At 44.7% G+C, this 8,780-nt stretch overlaps 2 protein-coding genes and 1 long non-coding RNA gene across 3 annotated transcripts; 1 reads left to right on the top strand and 2 right to left on the bottom strand.

Moving 5' to 3' along the window:
- Positions 1-364: 364 nt before the first annotated feature.
- Positions 365-3,932, bottom strand: LOC114453261 (threonine synthase-like 1). Its single transcript, XM_028433067.1, has 3 exons — positions 3,795-3,932; positions 2,152-3,552; positions 365-1,888 (listed from the first exon to the last, which is right to left on the bottom strand). Exons 2-3 carry the CDS (start codon positions 3,523-3,525, stop codon positions 1,085-1,087), a joined length of 2,178 nt encoding a protein of 725 aa, XP_028288868.1. The 5' UTR covers positions 3,526-3,552; positions 3,795-3,932; the 3' UTR covers positions 365-1,084.
- Positions 3,933-4,500: 568 nt separating this feature from the next.
- LOC114453275 (enkurin-like) lies at positions 4,501-6,107 on the top strand. The gene is made up of 5 exons (XM_028433088.1): positions 4,501-4,712; positions 5,026-5,171; positions 5,249-5,463; positions 5,550-5,696; positions 5,930-6,107. Exons 1-5 carry the CDS (start codon positions 4,633-4,635, stop codon positions 6,101-6,103), a joined length of 762 nt encoding a protein of 253 aa, XP_028288889.1. The 5' UTR covers positions 4,501-4,632; the 3' UTR covers positions 6,104-6,107.
- On the bottom strand, positions 5,492-6,453 carry LOC114453278 (uncharacterized). The gene is made up of 2 exons (XR_003672429.1): positions 6,321-6,453; positions 5,492-5,764 (listed from the first exon to the last, which is right to left on the bottom strand). It is a non-coding gene; the product is annotated as an uncharacterized LOC114453278 (long non-coding RNA).
- Between the last annotated feature and the right edge of the window lie 2,327 nt (positions 6,454-8,780).

Genomic DNA, 8,780 nt, shown 5'->3' with positions numbered 1-8,780 from the left:
CTGCAGACTGAGACAGTGATCCAGATCAGAGGGCATACTGGCAAAGTGTTCTGTCAAATCTGGCCGGACTTTCCATCTATTTTAACAACTGCAGTCATAAGCAATCCCGGAGATCTATGAAACTTATCTTCCTCCCTCCTCCTCCTCCTCCTCCTCCTCCTCCCCACGGCTGCTGAGGCAGCACCTGGATTCAAATGACTTGACACACAGCCACAGAGACAGGATTCATTTCTGAATGCTCCTGTTATGGATGGAGTGTGGCGTTGGAGGCAAAACTACCCTCAGATCTGCTTTGGGCCTCTTCAGATCTATGAGAGATGCAGTCTTCTTATAAGTCTGAACAAAGTTTACATTTACAAACTGGTCCCATTGCATAAAAACTATATTAATTATTAATTACACAGTATTTATATAAAAAGGGAGGACATGGCCTCAGTTACCCATTGTGTAAAAAGGAAACTCAGTTTAGGAGTCAGTGGACACTGAGACGAGGATCAATACATTAGCTGTACTTCACTACCACACTGAGAAATGCACCTTGTTAGCCTTCAGCTTCCTTCCTATCAGAGAACACTAGCAAAATTACACACAAGAAAAAAAACCCATTACTTATTAGTGTTTGGACAAAATGTACCTGAACACAGTGACACTATATTAAAAATGTATTGAGTTCAGTGAATAAGTACACAACCTGATTTTAAGAAGATAATTATCTCTCTGATCACAGATATTGATTTTTACCTCACACTTTAGGAGTGTGTTTGCCCTTCTTCTTACAGAAATACCCATATACTGTTACTGGAATGCTGGCACCACTTGCCCAGAGGTAGACATCCCCATCTAGTGGGCCAAGAGTCCAGATAATCATGTAAAGAAATGTTGCATAATCAATAAACTGAGTAATAAAACTGTTTAAAGCTCCATTACAGGGTATTTTCAACCATGTCATCTCAGGGAGGGTCTGACCTTTAAACACACAGGACATCACTGACATGGCCTAATAACACAACAGCACATTGGCACAGAGCTAACAGACACAGTGTGCTTAGTAAATATGGATTTAATCAATTTATGATGGACTAATCTAAATAACTTTCAGGAAACAGTCCTGTATCATGCTCTCCACTTCTTCTACCATCACGCTGTAATCAGCCTGACAAACAGTGTGTTTCGTCCTGCCGCCCTCCTTCAGGCACTGCATCATCTCTCTGTGCATTGTCGGTGTGGATGCACTGAGCTCCAGTGTCTTCAGCTGCTCCACAGGATCCTCTGGAATATTTTGGATTTGTAAAGCTTTGAACACAGCGGGAGCAAATTTTCCATAGTGAGCAGTAGAACAAAGCACCACAGGGCAGGAGCCGTCCTGCAGCCTATCAGACACGACTTTTGCCACGGCGGTGTGTGTGTCCATGACGTATCCCGTCTGAGTGTGAGTGCTCTGGATGGCGGCCAAGCAGTCTTCCTCTGAGCACCAGCTAGCCAGCACTTCCTGCTGCATCCTGCCAAGGAGAGGCTCAGGAACCTGAAAGTGCTGCTGTCTGTCTAAACGTGTGAACAGGTCCTTGACGAGGCGACCGCAACCGCCTGAGACGTGGTAGATAAACCTCTCCAGGTTGGAGGATTTCAGGATATCTATAGCGGGTGAGCTGGACAGCATGAGAGGCCGTCCACGCAGATCATACTCGCCGGTGGTGATAAAGTCTGTGATGACACGGTTGTGGTTGGATGCGCAGATGACTTTTCTTATCGGAATGCCCATTTGCTTGGCGTACACAGCCGACATGGCATTGCCAAAGTTGCCAGTGGGGATGCAGATATCGATGGGCTCTCCGAACTTGATAATACCATCTCTGCACAGATCCAGATAGGCAGAGGAATGATAGACCACCTGTGAGAGGAGGAGAGGTTAACAGAACTCAGTGTGATATAAACATAGGAAAATAACATGTAAATCACAGTGTAGCAGCTCTGCAACTGAAAATACAGCCTAAAAAAACGAAAAACGAAAAAAAGTGCTTCTCCAGAGGAGGGCGCTGCTGTTTTATAGTTCAATTTTCTTTCATTCAGCATCAGATGCTTGAGTGTACATTACCGGACACCGCAACATGATCTGTTACTTGGTTCCCCCTGACTCAGATAATTCAGGCTCACCTGTGGCAGCAGGCGTGCCCAGTTGATGGAGTTGGCGGTGCTCAGGACTGTCCCGAACTCCACAGCGAGATGCCCCGTCAGTCCTGACTCACCAAACATCCTCTTAATGGTTCTCTGACAGAAGTCAAAGTCCGACAGGACGCCGACAGCTCTGGCATTTCCCTCCTTGTAGCTCGTCATCTGCAGCTTCTGAATCTCACTCACTCCTCCCTCTGGGAAAAACACCAGCACGCCGGTCCGAGTTCCGTCGGCACCGCTCAGTCTGCTGAACCCACTGAGCACTGCGCTGCCGGTGTCTCCAGACGTGGCTACCAGGATGAGGTAGTTGCACATAGGTGGGAGGCAGTGTGTGAAGAGCTGAGGCATCAACTGTAAAGCCAGGTCTTTGAATGAGGCGGTGGGGCCATGAAAAAGCTCCAGAACGTACTGATTGTTGACGAGGTGTTTCATAGGCGCGACTGCTTCTGTTAAAAAGTTTGATCCATATGCATTGAATATCATTGTTCTAAGATCCAGAGCAGACACGTCCAGTGGGTGGATGCACTTTTCGAGTAAAACTAAAGCTCGTTCAGGGTACGACATGCCAGCTAATCTCATCCACTCACGTGCATCCATCTTTGGGAGGCCATTTATGGGAACATAGAGGCCTCCGTCTGCTGCCAGACCTTCAACAACCACGTCACTGAAGTGTGTTTTCTGATTGGACAAACCTGCACTGTCACACCTTGTTGATACATAAGTATCTTCATCGTGGTTCTGATATCTCCGTACAGCCTTCAGCACCTTCTCCGCCACCTCCTCCACCGTGTCTCCTGTTCCACACAGCACCCGCACATCCAGCCATTTCTCATAAAACTGTGTCCTGTACAGCAGAATATCCTTCATGGGTACCCCTGCCTCCTGACCCACTATCCTGTTCACCTTCATCCTTGTGAGCCTCTGTATGATGTCCTCACTGTCTACATCCAAGTAGACAACCAGCCCATTCTGTCTGATGTGCTGCATCGCCTCAGCATGAAGAGGGTTTGAGCCTGTCAGGGACACAACACACCCAGAGGCAGAGAAGTTACACAAAGCGTCACCTTCCTCCTCCAAGAAACGCTGTCCACCAACTGCTGCCAGTTTGGCAGACACAGGCATCTTCCATGTCGGTTCCAGAACGTCATCATCCACATCTATGAAAGGCAGCCCCAGTTTGTGGGCCACAATCTTTCCTACGGTGGTTTTCCCTGCTCCAGGAGGACCCATGAGGAGGATATTCTTGTCCCCCTGGAAGGCGGGTTTGGTGGACAGCCATGATTTTGGTGTTGATGCGGAGCTCAGGCAGAATCTGGCAGTTCTTAAAGCAAGCTGGTGTGCTCTCAGTAAACCCATTCAGGAATCTAATAAGAGCCTCTCCCCCTGCGAAGGACAACAGTTAAACAGGCTTTACTAAGACCTATGAGGCTGCGACATACGTGTGCAGTTAGCACAGAACACTTAACCTACAAGTTAAAGTAGGTCTTCTTTTTTTATTTAATATTACTGAACTGACAGCCTCCTGCTTTCTTCAGAGAGCTGCGACAACTTTCCACGTGTTTTGCAGCTTGTAAATAACAAAGTGACGTTAAATTGTTATTCATAGTTTTAGGCAAGACGCTCACCTGAGGTCTTGGCTTTGTGTCCTCAAATCTCGTTGACAAATGTCTCAGCAAAGTCACAGCTTATTTTGTTGAATACTATGAAAGAAAGAATCACTTTCAGGCACATTATTCCGCAGGCTCCATAAACAACTACGGCCAGCTCGGAGGGACAAATTTAATTCACAACGGAAGCGCAGTAGGAACTAATCTCCCCTGCGTATGTTAGTTATGCATTATAATTATTTACAGAAGCTACATATTAAACAGCACATTGAATCAATACGACTGTATAATTTAGGGCAACAAATGTGCTTTTAATCGCGAAAGAAATAAATATAAAACTGATTGAACGGGTGCTGCGTTCAAGTGCTCGGTTCATCTCGTAAATCATTGTTATAAAGTCGAAGGTACGATTTTGACGGGCGTTATTTTGGAAATCCATGAGTTCAAGACAATAAAGCAAAGACTAAACATTCTGTGATTGTGTTTACAGCGACTGCTAAGTTGAAATCTAATATTAAAATCAGCCGGTGCTGATAATAGTATAGAACGTAGGCCAGGTCCTCTGTAGGTGTGTGTGCGTCTGTAGCTAAAACAAACCCATGGTATGCAGACCACTGTGCGGACAGAATATAAAGCAAGGAGCATAAAGGTTATACGTGACAGATCAGATATAATGGGAAGACATGCGTTCAAAAATACCTACTATACCAGAATGCAACACGTCCTCCGCAGGTTGCCTAGCAACTGTCCTGCGCTTGTGTTGGCAAACAAATTCGAGCAAGCTTTTCTTCAGGTTATTATTCGGCCACAGAAACCACTCAGTTGATTCGTACCTTTTGGGTTGAAATTATTCAACATGCCTGAAGGTGTGAAGCCGCCAGAAAGCATCTACAATTGCATTCCAGAGAAAGAGCGGAAGATTGAAAAACCCCCGCTGTGAGTTACATTATCTTAGCTAACTCACTTAGCTAGCCACCATGCTAATTTAGCTAACTACTTTGTTGTTTGCTGTTTACCCTCACACACACACACACACACACACACACACACACACACACAAAAGTATTTGATCTATGTTGGATTTACTCAACAAGGAGCTCACAATTGACTTATTTAAGTGACAGGAGTTGTGTTTTTTGGCTTAACTTTGTTATGAAAATGAAGAAATGATCAGTTGTATTCTTTTCTTGAACCTCTGAAATGATTTTAGTGACTGTAGTAATTGATTATTTGGGTCTGTTTGGTAAAGGTATATGTCAAAGCACAGGCCAGCTGTGCTTCTTGAGAGCAAGTCAAATAAGGATGCGAGGAGAACTATGGGACCGGCAAAAATAATGGTGTCGCCTCCTGATAACTACCTCAAGAAGCGCTCAACAGAGGCGAGAGTGTGTAAAAGTGAGTTCCCCAGTTAGGCTGTTTGATTTTCTTTTGAGTGTTGATTATCAGTTTCTTCCTTTTTTGCGTTCTTTCAGACACACCTCCCTCAAAGCACGTCCGCACTGTGAGAAAGCCACCAGTTCCTTTGAGGACTGAGGTCCCACTCATGGGAATCCCCACCAAGAAGGCCTGTTTAAACACAACTGTAATGGTGCCGAAGAAACCGCATCCTACAATTGTAGACAGCAACAAAGGATCCAAGCAGCTCCTTGAAAACTCAGGACTTGTCCCAAAATACAGCCGTAAAAAGGTGTTTTCTTTAATTACTCAATACATGGTTTAGTTACAACAGTTTTATTTCAAAACATGTCTAAAGTTTCCTCCTTCTGTTTGCAGGACTATGGTCAGGTGCCTGAGTACCTGCTGCAGCGCAATGAAGAAGAGCGAATTGCTCAGGAGAGGCACGAGGACTTTCTGAAGGAGCAGAGGGAGCAGGCATCCATGAAGAACCTGTCAGAGGAGGAGCGTCAAGCTGTCCTGGAGGTACCTAAAAACATGGCTACACAGCGGCAGTCCTTTTTTTCTGAAACAGCAGGGGATCATTCAGGCACCTGGAACCAGTGAAGAAGCACAGGAAATGAACAGAATGATTCCATTACTTTAGGGAGAGGAATGAACCTTTTCAGCATCCATCAACTATTGCCAGTACCTTTTATTGACTCCTGTTTACTCTATAAAATCTCTGAATCCTGATATTTATCTCTCTGTCCTTCTAGACCCTGAAGAAAAACTGGGATAAGGTGCACCATGAGTACCAATGCCTGCCTCTCATCATTGAAACCCTGTCGAGGAAAACCCATAAGCTCCGACTGGAGGAGGCCATGACGCAGCTGGAGAGGGACATCAACCTCTTCGAGAGGTTCAAAACCATCTACATACCCAGCAATTAATACATTAAAGGGGTCAGATTTACTCCAATAAATGTCTCTACCATTCTTCCATTGACATTACACATGTATGGCTCAGACTAACAAAGACACACTTTCAATGATAAATCTATCTTTGATTCTTTATTGATTAACTAAACATCAAGGTTTAAGTGACGATGATGATATATAATCATCATATATAGAATCACTGTGGCAGAGAAGTTACACAAAGCGTCACCTTCCTCCTCCAAGAAACGCTGTCCACCAACTGCTGCCAGTTTGGCAGACACAGGCATCTTCCATGTCGGTTCCAGAACGTCATCATCCACATCTATGAAAGGCAGCCCCAGTTTGTGGGCCACAATCTTTCCTACGGTGGTTTTCCCTGCTCCAGGAGGACCCATGAGGAGGATATTCTTGTCCCCCTGGCAGGCGGGTTGGGTGTGCTCTCAGTAAACCCATTCAGGAATCTAATAAGAGCCTCTCCCCCTGCGAAGGACAACAGTTAAACAGGCTTTACTAAGACCTATGAGGCTGCGACATACGTGTGCAGTTAGCACAGAACACTTAACCTACAAGTTAAAGTAGGTATTTAGAGTCTGCAGTCTTCTTTTTTTTATTTAATATTACTGAACTGACAGCCTCCTGCTTTCTTCAGAGAGCTGCGACAACTTTCCACGTGTTTTGCAGCTTGTATAACAAAGTGACGTTACATTATTTCGATAAGGTTCATTTGGTCTTCACCTATTTATGAACTATGATAGAATTCTTTTTAGTCAGACCTGTGTCTTGTGTTAGTTCATAAATAGGTGAAGACCAAATGAACCTTATCGAAATATTACGAACAAGTTTTGGACAACAATGTGTCAAAGATTTCCGACGCCTGGAGCAGCTGGAACAAAAAAGGGCACGCTATCGCAACCACCTTAAATTCAACCTGAGATGCCGAGACGAGGGAGTAACACCACCAAGCTTGGAAGTAAAAAACCCCATCCCAACCCAAAATGCAAATAGGATAATAGAGAAAACCCGCACAGCGCTCCTTAAAGAAAGGATACGCTGCACGACAAGCAAAATAACCAACATCAACACAGAGATAAAAACACAAACGGAAGCTTTCAGACTGAAATACCCCACGGAAGAAAACACACAGAAACTCGTAAAAGAACACCTGAGGCAGACGCACGAAATATTTTTTGAACGGACAAAGGTAAGACACATCAAAAAACTGGACAGACTAATAACACGAAAACAACATAGAAATAAGGACACAGACGAAGCGGAAAAAGAAAAATGGGTCAAAAACATCGGGTATGCATTTTGACTGTGTTGTTAGATCACAGCTTCTTCTTCATTTTTTCCTTGAATTAATAGAGTCTGTGTTGGACCTGTGTTGTTTTATTTCCAGTTGCTATATTTGTTTGGGTTTAGGCATCCAAACTACTTGGTTAAGTAACAACAATATGATTTAGGTCACATCTGTGAGGGGATCATGCGAGGGAGTTTTCTTCTTCTGAATGATTAGGGAGAGAATATAGGTCGCCGCTCGCCGCTTGCTCTGCACAAAGGTTAATGTGTGTCAGCACCACGTGTTGTCTCCAGATGAAATATGTGGTGTTTTAAGGTAATCAGAGTGCAGGGATGACATCACTGTCACGCTGTGAGTGTCGGGTCATTTTATAAAAAAGTCTGTGAAAGATAAATACACTATGTAGCGCTCTAACGTTCATGTATTTATGTAAATCTGACCACCAAAAGCTGGTAAGATGGCAGCGGGGTAGGGGGCTGTGGGGGTCTGATGTGATGTTAATCAGGATCTCTCACTACCTTTTTATTCTAAACACTGGCAATTATGTTAGGCAACTGCCAATAATGTAACAGAGGTCTTTGGAGTGTTGAGACCATAATTAGTGGCGGTATTTTTCGGCCAAGATTTTTTATGTTTTGTGTTCCTCCTGTGGGTTTTGTTCTTGGCAGAGTGGAGGAGCTTCTGAAATGTATTTAAACTGTCAAGGGACAGTAAAAAAATCACACTGAAGCAACGCTAATAGGCATCACTGGGGATGGTCTGAAGCTGGATGGAGTCAGTTCATTTAGAAAAGTCACTTATTATACAAAGGAGCTTCACGTAACTACGAGATGAGTACTCAGAATGTGTCTTTTGAAACCTGATGGCTCTGCTCCATTGCTGTGTCAGTTATAATCTCAGAACATGGACAGAAAATGAGCTGGATGCAGGGATCTTTACGAACAGACCCCTCAATTCAACCCGCCTCACTGGATCTTCTCTCCAAACTCCTCGGATGCCTTAATTTCCTCCTCTCTCTTTTCTATTTCCCTCCACTGTGAACAGAGCAGTTTCCATTATGCCACAGGTTCACATTAAGGAGATGGGAACAGGCTGGTATCTGCAATTATCCTTGCTCAGCCAGCCGTGGGTCACTAGGTGCCGAGCAACAGCTGGCTCTCTCTTCCCCCTCGCCGCTCACACATACGCACAGATCCATGCACCTGCACACCACCCTCCTCTGCCTGCAGACTCCTTCCCACCCATTCTTCACATTCACCTGCCAAGCAGTTTGATTAATAAGGCCAGCGCTCACAGCGAAGCAAACCGCAGCCGCAGATGGGAGGAAGGAACAGAGAACTAGCACAGAGTCGGTACAGAGAAGACTACAGTATGTGACCACATACTGTG

Source organism: Parambassis ranga, chromosome 20 (genome assembly GCF_900634625.1).
Source record: "Parambassis ranga chromosome 20, fParRan2.1, whole genome shotgun sequence".
NCBI lineage: Eukaryota > Metazoa > Chordata > Actinopteri > Ambassidae > Parambassis > Parambassis ranga.
The sequence above is the reverse complement of the archived record's forward strand: the minus strand, read 5'-3'. Positions and strand labels throughout refer to the sequence as shown.

Excerpts from the sequence above, each read along its gene's own strand:
- LOC114453261 (XM_028433067.1), bottom strand. The coding sequence starts at position 3,525 with ATGGGTTTACTGAGAGCACACCAGCTTGCTTTAAGAACTGCCAGATTC. Across the intron at positions 1,889-2,151 it reads GGGCACGCCTGCTGCCACAG|GTGGTCTATCATTCCTCTGC; the intron begins GTGAGCCTGAAT and ends CTCCTCTCACAG.
- LOC114453275 (XM_028433088.1), top strand. The coding sequence starts at position 4,633 with ATGCCTGAAGGTGTGAAGCCGCCAGAAAGCATCTACAATTGCATTCCA. Across the intron at positions 5,172-5,248 it reads AGAGGCGAGAGTGTGTAAAA|ACACACCTCCCTCAAAGCAC; the intron begins GTGAGTTCCCCA and ends GCGTTCTTTCAG. Across the intron at positions 5,464-5,549 it reads CAAAATACAGCCGTAAAAAG|GACTATGGTCAGGTGCCTGA; the intron begins GTGTTTTCTTTA and ends TTCTGTTTGCAG.